At 44.7% G+C, this 21,575-nt stretch overlaps 1 protein-coding gene across 1 annotated transcript; it reads left to right on the top strand.

Annotated features, from left to right (window-relative positions):
- The first annotated feature begins 7,918 nt into the window (after positions 1 to 7,918).
- Positions 7,919 to 9,286, top strand: SPTSSB (serine palmitoyltransferase small subunit B). The gene has a single exon (XM_018079189.1). It carries the CDS (start codon positions 7,944 to 7,946, stop codon positions 8,184 to 8,186), a length of 243 nt encoding a protein of 80 aa, XP_017934678.1. The 5' UTR covers positions 7,919 to 7,943; the 3' UTR covers positions 8,187 to 9,286.
- The last annotated feature ends 12,289 nt before the right edge of the window (positions 9,287 to 21,575 follow it).

The raw sequence follows: 21,575 nt of genomic DNA, 5'->3' as shown, positions 1-21,575 counted from the left end.
GAGTGATTTCTAGATGGTGCAGGTTTGGTGGGGGAAAACAGGGAAGCTTTGCATGAAGCCTGTACATTTTTCCAGCTGGAATGGGAGATGTGGGGAAACAGCATCTGGGGAGCAGCTCAGGGCCACGGGAATGCTTGTTTCATGTTCCCTGTGTCCCAACAGCATCCAGGACATGTGGTGCAGTGCACAGCACCAGGACACAGTGCTCCAGCTGGCTGATAACCATCCCTGGCTCTGCTCTGGGTCCTGCCAAGCCAGGTTTTATCAAGCTTTTCCTCTGTGCTGTGTCTGTACCTCAAGCCTGGCCTTGCTGCTGGTGTAGAGCCAAGTGAACATTCCCAAAAACAGCACCCTGGGAGCAGAGGAGCCCAGGGGGTTGGGATGGAACACAATGCTTGGCTGCGTCCACCCAGAGGGGACCCCACTCATTGCTTTTCAGGGCTCAGCACCACGGGGTGCTGCAGCTTTGAAGAGCCTTGTCTTGCCCTGCTGTGTGACTGGAGGGTTCCTTGTGTCTCCCCTCCAAAAATTAAGGATGGCTTCGCTTTGCCCTCATTTTAGGGATATTCTGTATCAACAGCTTTCTGTGGTCAGACCTGTTTGCTCACAGGGATGATGTGGCCTGTGAGGGAAATCATTCCTTCCTACACCTATGGGGTTAAATCAGTTTCTGTGAAAAATGTGAGTCTCCCTTTTTCCTTCTTATCTGTTGCAGGGATCTCACTTCATTTTTTCTTTTCCCCTTTCGGGCTGCTGTGGTGCAACTCTCCTTCCCTGCATTAGATCTCCAAAGAGATGCACTTGCACAAGAGTTTGGTCCCTGTTTCTCACTAATACCTGTCATTACTCTGACAATACTCACCTTCTCATATTACACATAACCCAAGAGCAGCTGTTATTTTCAGCTGCTTCAGAAATGACTCAGAGCAAAGCAAAGAAGTCTGAATAAAATAAGAACTGCAATCAGAAGTAAATCTTTTTTTAGGCCCCAAACACCTCAGCTATTTTGTCTGGAGAGTGACGTGTTTACACAGCCTTCTGAACTTGAAGACCTTTAAAGTCCTCTTGAAGGATGTAGATGATGTCCCAAATCTCACAAGTCTTGAAGGAACTAAAGTTTGTCACCAAGAGCAAAGGCAAAACCTCACCAAACCCCCTTTAAGATATTCCTGTAACAGTTCTTTGAGAACTCTCAATTTTTGAGTATTTGCAATTTAAACCTGGTGCTGGTCTCTTGTTACAAATGTGAGGGGTTTTCTTTGGGAATCAGTTTAGTTCAAAACCATGTCTGTCCTAAACTCTGCTTACCCTGAAAATACAGGGAAAGCTTTTCCTGGGATTTCAAGTTGCCAGTTCACCTGTCTGCCCTGGCAGAGCTGCTCACCAGTTCTGCTCCAGGGTTCAAGTCCTGTCACAGGGGGAGGACTTGGAGCCCAAAACATGCTCAGCCCAGAGGAAGCTGGAAAGGAAGGGATTTGTGCATAGACTTTAAGGAGCAGATAGTTATGTAAGGAAATGACTGAGGAAACTTCAGAGGAGGGAAGAACAGAAAAATTGTTGAAAAATTAATTTGGCCTTGGAAGAAAATGGGACAGAGCTGCTCCAAGGATGTTGTTGTTGCAGAGAAGCTGCATCTCCTCCTTCCTCTGCCTGAGACAGGAGAGTGGACTGATAAATCAGCCAGGCTGCAAAGTTAGGGGGAGTTGATTTATTCAGCAATGTGGCTTTGCTAGGAGCAGCCTACAGCTTGCAGGGGTAGGTAAGGCATGAAATCAGTCTAAACTTTAACTGCTTTCAACCTCTGTTCTGTTATTGAATGGCTGGGAGTCTCTCTCCAAATGAAGTCCCTGTGGGTGCTGCTTTCCCCAGGGTCAACAGTTTGTATATCACATTTAAAATGACTTCCCACATCACTGTGGGTCATAATACCCCCCATCTGTGTGCTCAGCTCAACTGAAGGAGCAAATTTGCCATTTCAACAAAAAATTAGTTAGGTGTTTGCCTTCCACTGTTTATTGTTAAATACTTCCACCCAGGCTGACAAGAATCCACGTGTTCCAGGTAGGGATGGAGCTGAATTATAGCACCAAACCACTCTCGGGGAGCCCAGAAGAGCTGCTGGAGCATGGACGTGGCAGCACAAGGGGGGGAGGTTTGGGGTCAGAGCTGGACATGAGGAAGTTGGGCCAGAGTTTGTGCAGGAGTGGCTTTGACACTCCATGAGTGTTTTGCTGCCTTGCTTGGAGTCACCAGAGGTAAAAGGAAGTCTTCCCGAAGAGCAAAAGGTCTTGTGTGCATTATGTAACACATAAAAGAACCCAAACAGCACCTCTGTGCTCCCATTGAGGGCAGCAGGAAGGAGGGCTGGTGTTTAAAGATCAGGAAGATGCTGGAGTTCCTTCTCCTGAGCAAGGGAAAGCAGAAACAGGGCCAAAAATGCTTTCCTGTCTCACCCTTTCCACTTTTTAAGCATTTTTCCCACTCCTGGAAGGATTTCTTTCATCCAGAAAACCCCACAGGAGCAGTCAAACCATGTTCACCCACATGCAGAATGTCTGAGTCATGTAGAGCAATAAAACTTGACCAGCTCAGAGCTTTATCCTGCTGTTGGACGGGACACAAGCAGGAGCTCACACATTTCCTGGAGCACAGGAGCTGGCAGGAATGCAGGGCCCAGTGTGCTGAGGTGCTGATTCAGGAGGATGAAAGCTGAGGGAAAGGAACCAGAGATTGCCACAGTGCTGCTCTGCACTGCAGAATTACAGGTGGGGTGTAAATCAATTGTAATTATTTATTACAGTCTGGATGTCGAGGCATTTTTAACGGGGCCTCCTTTGGGATTGTTGCTGCTGTTCTCACTCACATCCTCTGCCTGGTGTTTCCTCCCTGTGAAAACAAGCTCGAGGGGACATTTAAAGATCCATGTGGAAGCACTGCAGTAACCTGAGGGGTTTCTGCTTCTCAGGAGGGAACAGGCAGCTTTCTAGGCTGAGCTGAGGAATTGGAGCCGCAGGGATGCAACAGAGGAACAGGCTGAGGGTGTCCCTGGGATTCCCTGCACTAGCTGCTGCCTCAGCGAAATTTCTTCCCCACTGCTGGTCCACAGGACCTGAATTTCATTCCTTATGCTCTGTGCTTGGTGCTCACTGAATAAAACATTAAAGGCAGTGAAGGATGGAGTGGGAATGGGAATCCCTTTATGGTTCTATTTGCACTTGGAGATGTCTGTCTGCACAAATTTGGAGATGTCTGCCTGCACAAAATCAGTGGGCTCAGCCCAGGATCACATTGGCTTGTCCCCCCTAAGAGGGACAAGACTGGTACCTTGGATAAGTCAGGATATTCTGAGTTACAGCAGAACAAACCCATTTAACACAATAAAACGACAAAGAACAGCTAAATAACCTGCAGAAAGGATTTCTGCTTCAATCCCCAAGGGGGTGACTACCCATTCCTCTTCTAATAGCTGCAATTATTTATACAGCAGACAAGTTAAAAACAATTATTGCACTTTGCCTCGTTGCACCTGCCCACATGTGGGTGCTCAGGGGGTGGTTGGACTGGGAACCCCCTCAGGGGCTCGTGACAGGATTTTATTTAAGCTTCAGCATGAGAGGAATCCCTCAGGATGCTGCAAAACCCACCCACTCTTGCTTCTGTGCTATCACAGCAGTTATTTAGCAAATGGCTAATTTCTAGCCAATTAAATATTTGCCTTTTGGGGGTGGATTGATTGATTGCTTGTTTTTCTTCTCTCCTTGTCCCTACTTTACATTCAAAGCACCAGAGGCACCCTGTGAACGGGGCCACCTCCACTCCCAGGGTTTGTTTTTCCCCCTTCCAGATAAACTTAGACATGAATATATGTTGGAAAGCCTTTTTCTCTGTATGTGTAACTCAACCAACCCCTCCTGCTGAAGGTGGCCAGTGTTTCTCAAGCATTCTTTGGAAACCAGTCTATCCCAGTTCCCCTCCAAGAATGTTTCTTCCCACAGGAATTTCCCACCAGGTGCTGTCTGGCCACGGGTCAGAGTTGTGGACTTATACCATGACCAAAATTCCCCAAATCCCAGCTGCTCAAAGCATAAATTCCACATTAAAGTACCTTACACTGGCATCTCCAGGTTCCAACTCCCAACTAGCTCCAACACCAGGTCACTAATAAAGCAATTTTTGAGATTAGACATGCTCTGAAATGAAACTTGGGGCATTTTGATGATGATTTATCTTTCCAGCTGCCCTAATCAGAGGCATGTATCAACAAGTAAGAAAATCAGGCAGCCACTTAAAACAATAAAAGCTGCTTTACAGGTTTCTCTTCTTGGGTTTGGTTCATTTTTTTTTTTTTGGGCTTGGAGGTGGAATTGCTGAAAATAACCCGAATGTTGCTTAATGGCTTGAGAAGGTGAATTCTCTTCATTTCACTCATAGCTGGCTGGAACAGTCCCATGGCCTCTAGAAAGGTATTTCCACAATTGTTTAAATCCAAATTTACAGACAGACAATGTTAAGTTAAAATGGCATAAGAGCAAATTACCTCCTGCTCTGGAATTTTGGGAACTGATGAGTGAATAACTCAGAGTCACAGCAGTAATATAATAAAACACAGCAATGCTTAAAAATGGAAGTAGAAGGACAAATCCTGCTGAAAACACAGATTATTTTTTTTTATTAGCCTCAAAAGTTGGTGTGGTGATCTGCCATTCCCTTTGATTATTGGTACAAGTAATTTGGGTGGGAAAGCTGCTGGAGGTGTGGAGCTTTGGGCTGTTGCTTGTGCTCCACACTGGGCCCAAATTAATGCAAACAGGGTTCCTTCCCAGAGGTGTCTGTGGCACAGGGCAGTCTGGTCTCTCATTTCCTGAGCAGCTGGTTTAAGGTGCCTTTTTTTTCCTTTCCCTCCTATGTTTTCCTTCATAAATTATGCACCTGGAATGGCATTATCCTGCAACACTCTTCGTGCTGCTGCCCTTCTCCTGCTATCAGAGAAGGTCTCTAGGCAGATGAAATGCAGTGGAGGTGAGTTAGTGGTGAGGACTCTGTCATTCACTGTTTGGCTTTTACTTATCTCAGCCTCTGCCATTCATTAGGAGACCACAAAGCCTCCACATTAAGACAGTATGTGTTTTCCCTGGTGTTCCTGAGTGCCTGGGGATGGAGTTATCCCCCTGCACCCTGAACTGGGAGAAGCAGAGAAGCACAGGCTGGACTTTGTGGTGGAGCTGAGCAGAAACACAATCCCCAGGCTGGAGAAAGAAAGTGTGACGAGGTCTTTGGTTAAATCAAAAAGGGCTGCTCATCATTTTAATGACTTCATCCTTTATTCATGCCTCCCTCCAAGACAGCAGAGCCTGGAAAGTGATAATGCTGAGGCTGCAGCCTGGTTGAATATCAGGCAAATCAGCCTAGGAGAGGTTTTTCCTGGCTTTGGCTGCTCCTTAAACCACCTCTATACAGAGATACACAAGTGTGTGTGCACCTCTGGTGCCTCAGAGCCTCAGCCACCCCACAGCCAGAGCTCCAGCCTTGCAGCAGGCAGGATTAGCAGGTATTTACCCAAGAAAGGTATGAGTTTAACTAGCACAGGTCTAACCCTAGTGTAAACACCTTAATCCTAGAGAGTATCAGAGGGCCCTTATCGTTCTCCTTCCAATTGCAGAGGAAAGGGCTTAACCTCTTCATTGGAAAATGCTGCTCTTTTTGCACAGGGGCTAAATAGAGACACTTTTGGCTCCCAGGGAGTCACAGTTTGCCAGCTGTGCCATTTTTATTGAAGGCTTTGCAATATTTACAAGGCTTTAAGGTCCCTCTTGAGTTCTGCTTTAAAATAAATTATCTTCCATTCATGCCAGGACAGGGACCAGTGGTGACATTTCTGCCCAGCCTGAACTCTTGCAAGTAAAACTGTTCCCAGCAAAGACAGTCATTCTGGATTTAAAATGGGAGTGATCTTCCCTCCAAAAAGCACTGGAGGCAGTTTCTTGGTCTGGGAGATATGGAAAGATGGAAGCAAAGGAAATGAACTGCTTTATGAGAATTGGAGGAATAAAGGATATATTGGGAAGGTACTGATGGTTGGAGGACACAGAAGAAAGGCTGGTGGGAAGGAAAGTGTGTTTGTTGGGGGGTGATGGGGCAAGTACAGAAAGGTTGCTGCATAAAAATCTGGACAGAAACCTGAGAGATGGGAGGAGAAAATGAGGAGAGGTGCCTGCACATGGATGAGGAGGGGGAATAAACACGGTCAGGTTCTCAACAACAGCTTGGACAGGCATTTGGAGTATCCATCAGTCAGACAGCCAGGCTTAAGGCCAGCCTCTGACTGTTGCCTTCCCAGAGAAAAAGGAAAACCCCCAAATCTACCTTGCAGCACCTCCAGACAGTGAGGTGTGAGAGTACCAGTGACCCAGGGGAAGAAAGATGGAGAAACACAATCCAAGGTGTGTGCACTTGGCTGGGCACCCACCAGACAAAGATTTACACACCAGCAACCAAAATAAAGCTGTCAGAAAACAAACCAGGCATCCTTTGTATGGGTACCTTGTCTTCCCTTTGGTAAATACCCACAAACCACCAGAATACTGTGGACAGCAGCAAACCACTGAGTGCTGTCATTTTTTTTGGCCTGTATCAGTGGCCTCTCATTATTCTAATCACAGGCTGCAAATTTTTCACTGCTACCTTAGTATTTGTGGCTTTGGGGGACAGGAAATTTCTGGTGCCCAAAACTCGCTATGAACACAAGGCCTGAGGGATGTGATGTGTCCAAGTCTCTCTGTTCCTGGCATTTCAGGCAAAAGAAGTGTAGGTAAAAAATGATACACTGGAAGGTTTTCCAGCAGGAAAATCTGCTGTATTCCCTGGGAGCTGACCTGTGTGTCCTTAAACTCAACCCTCAAAATTAAGAAGGCCCTCTGGGAAGCCTCATACAGTTGCTTGTCATTCTATTTTCTTGAAATACACGTTTTAAGCCTGCATTTAAAGGTTATTTAAAATGCCAAAAAACAATTTTAACAATAAGCAGTGGAAGGTAAACCCCATTTCCTAGTTAATACTTGCTCAACCGTTCCCCTTCCCACGTGGAGCAGGGAACAATGAATGCAGAAAGGTATCACCTGAGAGGAAAACCTTTCCTAGACTTGTAATTTCTATTAAACACATTTAATCTGCAATGTTTCTTATTTCTTTGGAGTGAGCTGGAAAACCTTCTTCTGCAATTTGAGGTTACTTTTTTTCCCCTCTCTTTCATAGCTTGTCTTTTTTTTTTATTCCCAACAATTGCAGAAACAATAAAAAATATTACCAGAAGGAAGCAGAGGGGGTTTTAGAGCAGTTTTTTAATCTCATCTTTATCCCAGGGCATATCTGTCTGCCATCCACATTTATGGAAGCTGACCCAAAGCCTTCCCTTTTAAATGCCTATTTCCCTGATTTCCATGTGATCCCTGTGCCTTTGTGGGATCATGTGGCTTTAATTCCTAGAACAGAACGGATAGAAAAATACACTCACAGTCAGAATGTGGGAATTCATAGAATCACAGGATGGGTTGGGATGGAAGGGACCTTAAAGCTCATCCAGTCCCACCCCTGCCATGGGCAGGGACACCTTCCACTAGCCCAGGTTGCTCCAAGCCACATTCAACCTGGCCTTGGACACTTCCAGGGCTGGGGCAGCCACAGCTTCCCTGGGAATTGAGATTGTCCAAGTGATAGAGCTTTGATACATTCAAGAAGCAGCTGCAGAGCTCAACACTGTTCCCTGTGCTGCTGATGGCACTGATGTGTTACCTCTGCTCAAAATTTACTTCATACAACACTCACATGTGATATTAAACTCGAAATGATGGTCACCACATCCTGGTTCAGCGCCAGGCCTTTCCAGTGCAGTTTAATCCGGAGTTCCCTGTCGTTCCAGGTCATCTCCCAACCCCCAGGAGCTGAGGATGGATGTGAAGCGGGTGAAGGACTATATCTACTGGCTGTACTACCAGTACCTGCTGGTGACCTGCAGCTACGTGCTGGAGCCCTGGGAGCAGTCCATGTTCCACACCATCACGGTGACCGTGGTGGCCATGGTGGTGTACACGGCCTACGTCTTCGTGCCCATCCACGTCCGCCTGGCCCTCGAGTTCTTCTCCCAGATTTTCGGGGCCCAGCCCGACGGCACCGTGTCCATGGTGAACTGAACCCGCCCCAGCAGCTCGTGGGGAATGTTGTGTGTTTGTTCCAAAGCACTCTGGCACGTAGGAAAACACCGTTTTCTCTCACGACACACGGCTTTGCTTCATTCCCGAGCTGGGGAGCGGAGGGAGGCTCTGAGGTCCCGCCTGCACGGCCCCTCTGAAACCAGCCCAGGCAGCACATCACCTCCAATGCCACATTTGCCTGATCTCAGCCACTTTCAGCAGCCTAATTTAATCACTCTGGCATGTGCAAAACAGCAGAGACTGCGATGGCTGATGGGTGCAACACTCATCATACACAAAGTTCACAGTGCAGGGGAAAAACACCCCCATGGCTTCTCTGCCCAGGCTACAGAATATAAAAAATGAGTATATCCAGCATGATTTCAGTGCTAACACCTGGCTGGTTATTGACTTCTAGTTTTTAACGGATGGGAGAGGAAATTCGAAGAGAAAGCAACAGGATGAACTTTAATCCAACTTTTTTGCATCTAAGATGTTGTTCAGATGGTCTAAAAGAGATTATTATTTTTTTTAATACTGTGTGTAATCTTGCAGTTTAGTGAAGATGACAGAAAGAAGCAAACTCAGCTCTGTTTCAGTGCCCTCCTGCCTTATTTGATAAAACCCAAGACCTTTTCTTTCTGCTCCCACTCATCAAGGCAGCAAAGTGCATGTCAGCACCAGGGGAAGATGATCGAGGAATCAGCGTGGAAGTAATATTTTAATACCTGCAGGGAAGTCTGAGGGCTTAAAGAGATCTCCTTTCTAAAGAAGAAATTAGATTTATAATCATTGCCCGTGGGGAGTTTCTGGAACAATGAAAGGTTGTTTGGTTTTCACACTACACCTCAATCACATGTAAATCCCAAATCATAAATTACAGCTGCACATCTCTAACAGCTGATGCTGCTGTTCTTAGAAGGGAGAGGTGCAAAATGTAAATAGCTTTCAAATGATGATTGCACAGTTATAGGATATAAAAAAAAAAAAAAACCTCTTAACTTCTTTATCAAGCTGCAGTGGGGTCCTGCACCTTAAAAGCACAAATCTGTTTGGAAACGAAGACATGTTGTGAAGGTTGACCAGATCTGAACATGTGTATGCAGTTTTTTTTCAGATAAAAATTAAATTTTATTCTTCTGAAACGACATTCTGGTGCTCATGACTCAGCTCTTCTGTGTTTTCTCTTCATTCATAAATAGTCTGCCGGGCTGGCACTGTGGCAGACAGATTATTTTGGAATAAATGTTCTGGGATGAGGTTTGAGAGCTTCCTAAATGGATCCATGGGGGGATTGCCACGTTCATCCTCACTGGATCCAAGCCCTCTCCTGTTTCTGGGGGGGGAAAAAGCCACTGATCTGCTTCAAATTAAGGCAACAAATACCTGTGTGTGCTGGTGGCACAACTGGGTGGTTTGGGCTCAAATGGGAGCCAAAATCTCAGTTGTCCTGGCAGTTTAATCCCAGTTGTTATCCTGCAAATCCAGGGTGCCAAGCTGTAATCACACTTCCAGTTATCCCACAGCACAGGAGGAGACAAAAAATGGCAATACCTGTGACATTTTCTATGTTAGCAGCCCATAAAATAGATTTAAAATAGTCTCAAATAGACCAAAAAGTTACAAGCCAAATGTCAGAGGTGAAAAAAACAAAAATATTTACCCAGCAAGTTGGTGCTTGAACAAAAAACCTGTGCCAAATTTTATTTTCAATTCTGTTTGTTAACTAGATGATATGATGATGTAAATGCCTTGGCATCTCCTCATCAATCCTGTTTCCAGTAACATCTCATTTTTTAATTTCTGAAAAAGGGAATTTCTTCCCCATGTCATCAAACCCAACTGACCTGCTTTTTGGAGGACAAGGAAAAACACTTTTCCATAGTTTTGCAAAGGCTGGGTCTCCTGTCTCCAAGGCACACACCCCGATGGAATAGTGCTATTTAAACATTTAACTGAGAGCAAACAGAATAAGGAAGTTCCTTTGCTCAGGAAGAGGGATGGGATTCATGGAAAGCACTTTTCTTCCTTATTGGGCCTGTTATCTTTGTCTGGCTTTGGAGGAGGTGCAGGAAGACAGAGGAAAAGCAGCAGCAGCTGCTTTTTGGGAGGGTTCCTGCAGCCTTACTCCAGCGAAAATTCCTTTTTTTTTTTTGAGTGAGTTCTTCAGCTTCACTAAATTTCAAAGGTTTGGGGTGAGAGGTATTCACCAGGAAGGAAAGAAACAGATGAAAATAACCTCTGCTAAAAAGCCTTTTGAGATTTTCCCAACCCTTTGCACTTCTCCTTGCTGCTGAAAAAGCTAGAATAACTCTACCTACTTATTATTCAAAATCTGTGGGTTCCAGCAGGAGACTTCAAGGCATTTTTGGCACTCAGCAATGAACAGAAGCAATTTTTTTCCCCCCAACTAAAAGAGAGAGGAGGTGAGATAACACTTTTGACAGCTTGAGACCACATCACAGCTTGGGAAACTCTGCTCCAGCGCTGAAATCCCTTTTCCTGTAGATGAATCCATTCATCCAGGATGGAAAGAGGTTGTAAGGTGGAAGCAGGGTGTTGTTTTGGAGCTCCCAGTAACACCAGTATGTCCAGCACATGGGCAACAGCCCCGTTGTGAGGAGTATGTATAAGTATAAAGCACCTTGGCAGGGCACTGTTTTCTCCTGCTTCATTATTGCTCCACATTAATTGCACTTAATTGCTCCATTATTACCCTGCTAATTGTAGTTCAGGCTGAGCACAGTAGCTCAAGGTTTTTACACCAAAAAAAAAAAAAAAAGGCCAAATGAAAGGAGTGTGTTAAAAGTAAACAGAACCAATAACCCAACAGTGAAAACCAAACCAAAAGCAGGAAGGGGAGATGAACCCGTTCCAGCTGCACTGACCCCGAAAGTACAAATGCACCATTAAATTAAGTCAGGAGAAATTTGGGGGCTCAGCTGGCCAGCACCATACCTCTCTCTTGTTTAAAACTCATTTTCTTAATTCCATTTCATCAAAGCTCCCATTTATCCTGCCATAAAGGTTTCCCGGCCAATTTCATGGATCACCTCCCAAATCCATTACCGAGGGCGACTCCACATGAACGTGGTCAGAACATGAACCTCCAGAACTTTCTCCCTGAAGCCCCTCTGGGCAGCTTTTACCCACCATGAACCTCCAGAACTTTCTCCCTGAAGTCCCTCTGGGCATCCTTTACCCGAGACTGTTAAAAACAGCTTCCCAAGGACCTTTTCCTTAGTTGGAAATATATATTTATATATATTTTAATAACTTCCTTCCTGGTCTTGCCCAGCAACATGGATCAGGATCACCAGCACTGCCCCTGCACATCTACCAGGCTTATTCCTAAGTTATTGGATGTACTTTTATTACATTAATTAAAAAGTTGAGATTAAAATAGGACAGCAGCATTTTTTAGCTTGAGGGTCATCAGTGGGATGAGACGTCCATGACTAAACTCAGCTTAGCAAGCAGTGACTAAATGTAGTCCTAACTTAATTTGAAGTGTGATATTCCCACAGAGAGCCTTAGAGTGGCTCCTCCTCACTGCTTATCAACAGAAGAAAGAGAAAGCTCTGTTTCCATCCTTTCCCCTGATCTTTCTGGAAAAGACTGGAAAAATAATCCAAGGTGGTTGGTGGGGAAGCGCTGCCACTTCCTATCCTACAAACCTTGTGGGTACCTGCATCCAAACCAGTCACTTGTGGAGATAAATCATCCTCTGAGTGCCCAATTTACATGGAATTCCATGAAAAATGAGCCCCCACGTTAATGAAGTTTTGAAATCTTAAGGAAGTCCAAGTACTTTTTTTTTTTTTTTAAGTTTTATTATTGCTGTGGTCCAGCCATAATTTAAGATTCTTGGTTTGGATGAGAAATTACTGAAAAAAAAAAGGTGGGTTTTTTTTACTTATAATGATTCACACCGTTATGGTTAAAAGTTAAAAGGTCCTAAAGTTTTTATCAAGTGAAAAATGTCATAAATGTACTTTAAGTAAATAATTTTTTAGAAAGGCCTTTTATAAATCTTTCAAACCAGCAAGTTTAGATCATCAACCAATAGCACTCAAAATCTGCCATACATGAGAAATGTGCCCCCACAGAGATCCCTCTCAGAAACTTCCTACAAATAAAAATGTGTGTACAGGGAAGGGAGCCCAAAAGAAAGATGGAGAGAAACTATTGACAAGGACGTGTACTGACAGGACGAGGGGGAATGGATTTAAATTAGAAAAGAGGAGGTTTAGATGGGATGTTGGGAAGAAATTGTTCCCTGGGAGGGTGGTGGGGCCCTGGCACAGGTTGTCCAGAGAAGCTGTGGTTGCCCCAGCCCTGGAAGTGTCCAAGGCCAGGTTGGAGCAACCTGGGCTAGTGGGAGGTGTCCCTGCCCATGGCAAGGGTGGAACTGGATGATCTTCAAGGTCACTTCAACCCAAACCATCCCACGATTCTGCTCTCCATGGTAGGAAGTTTCTGCTGCAAAGGACAGATGTCCTGAGCTCCTTGTGAACACCCACCTTGTCTCTGTCTGCTTTCACCTCTGACCAAAGCAATGCTCCACTTCCAGAATTCAATTCCCTAATTACGTGGAAGTTAGAGGAAAGAACCAGCTATTTAAGCCACGGGAAAAGAAGCACAGCAGGTGTAGTAACAGCAGAACCACATGAACCACAAATCACACTAGAGCAGCAGCAGCGTGAGCCGAAATTGGGACAATTCTCACAGATGAATTACTGCACCCCGGGGCACAGACGTGGACAAGTGGCCACGTGCCAAGCTGAGCACTGGAAATTAAGGCAGAACAGGCTAATTTTCAAATGAAATATTACTGAACTTTTAATAACTTCCTCACATTCACACAAAATGTTCAACGTGCAGCGTTGCACCAACAGCAGTGCTGTCCTCTCGCAGGGCACGAGTCGACCCCTGCCCAAATCATTTTAATCATTTTCTCTTAAAACACCACTGCAAAATGGTTCTATCGGCAAGTTCCTGATATCCTACCACAAACTGAAAAACTGGGAAGTCAGCAGCAAAGCTGGACTCCTTCTGAAGTGCAAATCCTCAGCTTCTTCAGCCCCATCAAACCACCCAACACGCAGCCCCGTTACAAATTGGTTGCAGTCAAGGGAATCAAGGGAGTGGAAATTATTGAAACGTTCCAGTAAAATAATCTACCTTGAATCTCAGGAAACTGAAAATGCTGTGTGCTGTCAGTGGCTGTCAGCTGACACAGGAGGTCTGATGCCTGTATTATTCCCGAGATCCCCCAAAGGCTGGATCTGAGTTTGTCCCACGACTCCGTCAGCAAGAGCCGAAACAAAACTGGCTCCTCTTCACTATGTCCTTACACACAGGAGGCAAAACTCAGCCTGAACTGATCAAAGTGCTTCTAATCATGATCAGCTTTAATATATTTATTCCTCAGAGTAGGCAATCTTCTGCCTGATTTGATGAGCCCAAATTATGAAAATGTCTCCAGGCAACTTCCATGGAAACTCCCTGGTTGTGGGGCTCTGATTCACAGGTGGAGGCAAGAATTAATTCTGAAAATTCCCACTTGTCATCATCCCTGCCTGCTCCACCCTTATTTCAGCCATTGTTACATCAGGACAGGGAAGAGCTGATAAACTCTGCTGATTCTGGTGTTTTACTACAGTCAGTTTTTACCTGGATAACCAAGGCTCTCTTTATATTAGAATAAGCTCCAAGCCGGAAATAGGCTCTAGAAATCACTTCATGTGGCCTGATATAAGTCGTAGCACCCCCCCACAATTACCAACACACTTTAGTCTGGGCTTAGAAGTGAAGTTAAAAAGATGCCCATGTACCTTTTGCATCAAAATATGGATCTTACTGCTGAGAAGTGCTAAGGCAAGAGGAAAAAAAATCAAGAACCAGGACAAAGAGGAGAATTGAAATATCCACATGACGGAGAATAGGAAAAATCTACATGAAAAAGAGTCAGATTCTGCTTTTCTTACAATGACTGAGCAAAGAGGGATGAAATTGTGGTAGTGCCAGGGATAGATTTCTGTCAGCCAAGGTGCTGCTTCTGTTAGTTTGTTCTGGCAGCTCCTATTTTGCTCCAGAATCATGAGATCAGAAATATCTCATTATTTCAAGGTCATCCTAAAGGATGATTTACACACTGTGAATCTTTATGAGCTTTTGGTATTTAGAAAAAGATGAACAGGAGGAGAAGAGAAAATGCAGGTAAAAAGCACATCATGGAGATTCTGACACAAAACAAGGGAGGTCAGGCTTGGGACAAACACCCTGACACAGAGAGGGTTGGAATGGGATTGCTGGAATGGGATTGCAGCAATGTAATTAAAGGATGGGGAGCAAGGCCTCACCCATCATGTTGGCAGAAGAAAGAGCTTCTATCGGTTCCTTGTGTTCTCCCCAGCCATAAATTGCACAAGAGAGAAGCCTGGTAGCTCTCACGCACCAATTATCTGCCAAATGCACAGAGATTGAGTGATTTATGAGGTAACAACTGGAAAAAGAGATGGTGCAAACCGAGTCGACACATCCAGCTATGGATATTCTGGTGCCTTGCTCAGGGAAGTATGGGATGTCCCAGATATTTCACTCCAGGGAAATAATACACCTCAAGGAGCTTTCTCCACGCCACAGATGAACACTTTGGACTTCCCTTTCCACTATTTCTCCTCACGTGAGAATCGAAGGCAGAGCTTGATGGAATCCAGTGGGATCAGGCCACTGTTGAGGTGTGTGCACCTGCCCCCAGCAGTGCTGCCTCGTGGGTGGTCTGGAGGCACGTCAAAAAATGCCAAGTGCTTCCTGTGCTCCGACCTTTCCCATTTTGTAAGAGGTGACTCACGTGCTATCAAAAAATCTGAGCATTTTGCTCTCCAGAAGCTCTTCCTTATCACAGATACATTTTCGTGGCACCAAAATACCTCAGAGCCCCACACCCAGTTCGGTATCAGCTTTTTATTCAGAACTGGGTATTAGGAGAAATTGTTCCCTGGGAGGGTGGGGAGGCCCTGGCACAGGTTGCCCAGAAAAGCTGTGGCTGCCCCTGGATCCCTGGAAGTGTCCAAAGCCAGGCTGGATGGGGCTTGGAGCAGCCTGGGCTACTGGAAGGTGTCCCTGCCCATCTCAGAGGGGTTGGAATCTTTAAGGTCCCTTCCAACCCAAATCATTCCATGCCTCTATGAATTTCTGTGCCCTCTAAAACCCACTCCACCCATCACAGCACTTGGGCACTGAAATAAGGGCACTTTGCAGCAGCCCTGGACCCGTGGCTTCTTTTCCCCAAGAAATCTTCAATATCAAAACGAGCCTCACTGGGATTGTCTTTTATACAAATGCAGATCCTCCTAAATAAATAATGAGCTGCAGCATTTGGGAAGTTTCCACTCCCTCGTCCAATGCAGTAAGTTCTGGTTTTGCAATTTTCTGGCTGAGCAATACCTGCACAGACACCTTTTAATGGCCATGTGTCAGCTCTCCCTGTCGTGCGTGTGCCAACAGGATGGGAGAGGTGGAAAGGAAAATCCAACCCACCACAATTGCACCATCTCTTCCTGAGAATTTATCTCCATGCATAATTATAAATGCAAATGCCATCAGAGAGGGCTGGTGCATGCAAAAGAAAATAATAAATACATAAGAAGAAAGAGCTAATTGCCATTGCATATATCAAACCTGGCACCTCAGCATGTCTTAAGTTACTACTGGTAGGATGATTCAATGTTCAAGTGGTCTGGCAAAGCTCTGGATGGGCACAGTGTCCCTGTCCTCCTCCTCCTCCTCCTCATTCCATGTTTTCCTTCCCTGACTGTTTAAGCAATACTCATTTATCAGTCCACGCTCTCTGGCACAAATTCCCTACAATCACACAGTTCAGTTCTCAGGTTCTTTCTGCCCCAGGTCCCTTTGACTTGGACTCTTTTGCAGTCCTGCCCTGCCTCAGAGGATTATCCCAGAGATACAGGGCTGCTGGAACATTCCCATGGCTTACTGAAGGAGGCACCAAGTCTGGACAGCACAAAGGCTCTCAACACTTCTCCCTGGTTGCACTCTGGAGAGGCAAGGATTGAGCAGATCCCATGGATGGAACAGATCCCCTGGATAGAGCAGACCCCATGGACTGAGCAGATCCCATGGATAGAGCAGACCCCATGGACAGAGCAGACCCCATGGACTGAGCAGACCCCATGGATAGAGCAGAACCCATGGATAGAGCAGAACCCATGGATAGAGCAGAACCCATGGACAGAGCAGACCCCAGGCTGGTCCAGCCCTGTGCAAGAAAGCTCATACAGTGGTTTAATTTTCCATCACCTTCCCTTCCTACCCTCTCCAGTTGGCTCCATATGGTCCTTTTGCAAAGCTGGATCATAGTTTCCATGTAGTTTAGCTCCCATTTCCACCACCAAATTCTCCCCCAGAAACCATCAATCTCTGGCTCTTCCATCCACATCAAAACACACAATTCCTGCCTCCCCATCCTCCTGTCCTCTCCCTCTACCCCCAACAGCAGAGATGGAGGGAGAAGCAGTAGAGTACATCCCAAAGGACAAGGAATGCAAGCTGGATTCTAGGGGAAGTGCACTGAACTGTTTTTTGGCATTTTCTCTGGTTTTGTTTCCAGCCAGAGTGAAGCAAGTCTAGGAAACCTCAACACTATCCATAATTTTTATGCACAGGTTTTTAACAGACAAAATGTGCAAAATATTTTTACCTGCAAATCGCAATTCCCATAAAATCCCAGAATAGTTTGGGCTGGAAGGGACCTTAAAGATCATCTCATTCCAACCCCCTGCCATGGGCAGGTGTGGAGCTCACATGGAGTCTCATATTCTCTCGTAAGAGAACTCAAAGTGCTGAGAGCTGAAAATATAAATTCTTTAAAAATCCATTCATTTTACTGATACCAGTGTCCAAACTTGACACTGGTGTGGACCCTCTCCTGGCAGCTCCACAGCTCAGCACAACCCACCCTCTCACCAGGTTTCCTTTAGCCAGTCAATGGGATGAGACTTTTTGTTTTTAATGGGATGAGGTGTTTTCAGCTGACATGGAAGATGACAAAAGGCAAGTGCCAAGCAAACAGCTACTGTTCAATAGTCTCTACGATTCCTGTCGTGTTCTGATGAGCAAATATTTAGCTTTTTAAAACAATTCTTTCCTAATCTGAGGGTTAGGTTTAGTGCATCCTGGTGCAGGTAATAAACACACCAGGACTAAAGCAACCCCCCCTGGTTGCTGTCCATGCTTTTCCTTAAAATGAAATCTTTGCCACGACTGTTCGTGGTTATCAAGAAACAACAAGCTGGGATGTTTGACAAACACAAATTGGGAGCTGCTGAGGAACAGAAGTTACCAGGGGAGGATTTTCCCTTGCAATACACAGGAGATCCAATTTCATAGAATCACAGAATCCCAGAACGGTTTGTGTTGGAAAGGACCTTAAAGATCATCTTGTTCCACCTCCCAGCCATGGGCAGGGACACTTCCCACCAGCCCAGGCAGCTCCAAGCCCCGTCCAACCTGGCCTTGGACACTTCCAGGGATCCAGGGGCAGCCAGAGCTTCTCTGGGCAAACTGTGCCAGGGCCTCCCCACCCTCACAGGGAAGACTTTCTCCCTAATATTCAATATAAATCTAATTTCACCAATTTAGGATATCTCCTTGTTCGAGCAGCTCAATTCAAGCAACTTTATGGTTTGAGTTATTTTGTTTTATAAAGGCTACTAGGAAAAATTCCCATTTTTAACAGCATGACAGGCATAGCAGTGGCTTTTAAAAGTTCCAGGAATTTAGGAATGCCCTTCAGTGCAAAACTGCCCCTGTGCCTCTGACTGCACAAACCCAGCAGCTCTGCCTGTGGCACTCTGAGCTTCAGCAAGATTGGGAATTATCCCCCTCTGCTGACACAGGGCAGCATTTCCCACCTCTGCACCCTCAGATATTCCAGAGGTATCCCTGCAAACCCACCCCACATGCAAGTTTCACACCACACATTAAAAGGAAAGCAAACCACAGGTGTTTGTGCTGTGACGAAGCTCATTAAGGCTGATGATGCAACGTTTCATCTCTACATCAGCTGAAAGTGGAGTGTCACAATATCCTGAGCCCCATCCCAAGCCACTTTAAAGGAGTTTCTTTTCAGCTCTCTTTGTTCCTGCCTCTGCAGCTCAGCAGGGATAATGTTTGTGGCTCACACCATAAATTGGGGTTGCTAATTGGATTCCTCACAACGAGCTGAAGAAATAGGTAAGAACTGGAAAATAATTGGAGTATTATCCCAGTAAATTTAGTGCAGGTGAACTCACAGAAAGCAGCCCCTGGAAGTGGAGTGTCCCAATGGGATCAGCTGACATTATTCCTCCCATTCACATCCCTCCTTGAGACCACAGAGGACAAACTGAACCAGCAGCCAAGGGACAGCTCTGCCTTTTGGAATTCTTAGTTTGCAACTTCCTAGCTGGCAATCCGTGAAAGGCAAGGAAAACCTTGTTTTCCCAAAGGGATTACAACCTGAACTGGGAGCTAGATCCTGCTTGGAATATAACTGGAAGCTGGGAGTTGCCACCTCACACGCAGGCCAGGCACAACCTCTTCCTGCCCAAGAATGCCTCCCATGGCTTCCAGAACCATGGGCACAGGGAGCTGCTGCCTCCACCTTGGATCCTTAAATATCCCTCTTGGCCACAGCCCTGCCTTCAATTCCCCTCTCCCAGTCCTGGTTATAATCCTGCTGTCTGCTCTCTGAATGGAAACTACTCCATTCCTCCAAACTATGACTTGGTGCAATAGGAAAAGAGCAAAATTGGCAGGAGTGTGGGAATGCTCAGGACCTCAACAACTAAAAATACACATGAGGTGTCACCACAATCCTCTTAAAAACTAAACTGGGCAGCAGTAAAGATCATAAAGGTGATTCATTGTTATTGCTGTTACTAAAATCCTACAGTTAAATTAGGGTATTTTTATCAATTTGTGACTTGGAGGTGCTGAATGTCCTGGGAGCTGTACACACTGCTCTGAATCCCAAATCTATTTTTGAGTTAATATTAAAAAAATGTGTAAAACAATGTCCTTTGATTCTGTTCTTAAATTTTTTTTAATTTTACGTCTAAATTTCCACAGCTAATGAAAAGAGCAGCCCAGAGCAGGGCAAAACCTCTTTTGGAGGGTCAGAGCAGCTCCAACTGGACACGAGGTCCCAGGAGCTCCTCAGGTAGCTTTGGCACCTCCTTTCCTGGATCCAGTTTCTGTGAGGGAATAGTGACCTCAGGTGTCTGTTAAATTAATCACAGGAATATCCTTCCCATGAATTTATTGTGGCCAAAACCTACACAGTAAGTTCTGGAATCCAGACCCACCATTGCTAAAGTTCTCAGGGAATTCTGTGCTTTGCTTTTTATCCTGTTTATTGTGTAAAAATACATTTATTGCATAAAATTTTTCACAAGTGGTGCTGAGACAGTTTAAAACATACAAAGTGTCCTCGGATGGGTGGCAGCCAGAGGAAAACAGAGGTAGTACAAAGTACCTTGGTGAGCACAAAGAACCCAGTTCTGATATGAACTCAGTCTTGAGCTGAGGTAGGGTTTAATATATTAGCACCAAAATTAGGTGGAGAAAACTGCAGTTGAAAATAAAACTGAAGTGGAAACTTTTACAGCGCTATTAGGATCAAAATCTCCCCCTCCACCGGTGACTTCCCAGAAGATCTGACTCCCATAAATGACAGGCTTTGTCCTACCCCTCTTGAGACTCTCCAAGTGACAGCCTGGAATTCACAGGAAGGGTATTATTTCATAAATCAAAGAAAACAAAGGCTGAGTGATTCATCAAGGCTTGAAAGTAAAAACTATATAACACCCACTGTGTAGCAGAGGTTCTGAAATGAAACTTCGATGCAAGGAAACACTTTTTTTTTTCCCCATTTTCTTTTCTTTTTTTTTTTCATTAATATGGTCAATAGTCTCCAGAGAGGTCTGCAAAGAAACTTAATTTCAAAGGAGCAGAACTGAGTTATAGTCTGTGAAGACAAGCAGCCCATCAAAGAAAAATGTGCCAAAGAAGAAAAAACACATCAGACAACTCGACAGACTGTGATTTTCAGTCCCCAGCTGAAACAACTCTTCCTTTCCATGAGAAAATTACCACATTAAATAAATCCCACACGATGTGTTGATGCAATTCAGCTCAGTTTTTCTCTGTCACAAATGGTGACCCACAAACAAACCTTGGTATCACAAAATCATGGAATCACACAAAGGTTTGGGTTGGAAAGCACCTTAAAGATCATCTCCATCCAACCCCTTGCCGTGGCAGTTCCTCTTTTCCAAAGGGTTGTTATGGTACACCAGGAATGAAATCTAATTCAATCAACTCCTTCTAAATCCAAATATTTTTGTACTGGAGACAAGCATCAAGCATCAAGTTTACTGGAAAGTAAACTCATAAAAATCCTAAAATTCTTTGCTAAGAACTGGTATCAGGAAAAACAAGTCAGTAGATGAACTGACATCAGGATAACATCCTGTTATTCCACTATTGAAACTGCATCTTCCATTTGGAAATTTGCAGGTGCCAGTGGGTTCCGGGAGTAGTTTCACATCCTAAAAGTAAATTAAATTATAATTATCATAGTTTAATCCTTCAGAAATTAGTGACAGGATGAGGACTCTTATTTATGCTTCCTAATGATTTCAAATCAAGACTGAACCCCAGCTGGAATGTTTGTTTCTTCATTTACAAGCATCTGCACCAACACATAACCTATTGTATCTAATCTAAAATCTGTGTTTTCAGGAAAAAAAAAATATATGATTTTATTGCTCAGATATAGGAGGACTAAACAAAGGGAGAAGTTCAGAAAATCTGGGGTTTACCCACTTCTACAAGAAATACATTTCTACAAGAGCGTGTCTATTCTAAATTTAACTCTGAAACTAGAGGCTTTTTTTTTTTTCAGAGCGGTTGACTTTTTTTCAACCGATTTGCAATTTTCTTTTCAAAATCAATACCGAAAGTAATACGAATTCAATGCCCAAACATCCCTAATCCTACTCTTTCCACCAAAGTTGGAAATTCTTTTCAAAAAGCACTTGGAGTAGCATTTGGAGACACTCAGCCACAGCCGAAAAACAGGTCAGAAAACAATAAAAATGCTTGATAATAGTATTTATTAAAGGTAAATTAGCAGCATCCCTTAAAGCATTAATTAGGTGCAAAGGAGCAGCTCCTCAGGCACAACTCAAAATTCACGCCAATTCCAGTGGGGATTTGCGGGTGTGAAAACACACGAGAAAAATGAGGAGGTGTAAAGTGGAAAATAGCAACTTACATTGTCATGAGAAAAAAATAAAATAAATAAATAAATCAGGACAC

The sequence above is a fragment of the Manacus vitellinus genome, unplaced genomic scaffold (assembly GCF_001715985.3).
Source record: "Manacus vitellinus isolate BGI_N305 unplaced genomic scaffold, ASM171598v3 scaffold_45_pilon, whole genome shotgun sequence".
Lineage (NCBI taxonomy): Eukaryota > Metazoa > Chordata > Aves > Passeriformes > Pipridae > Manacus > Manacus vitellinus.
Note: the sequence above shows the minus strand (reverse complement) of the source record. Positions and strands in the feature narration are given on the sequence as shown.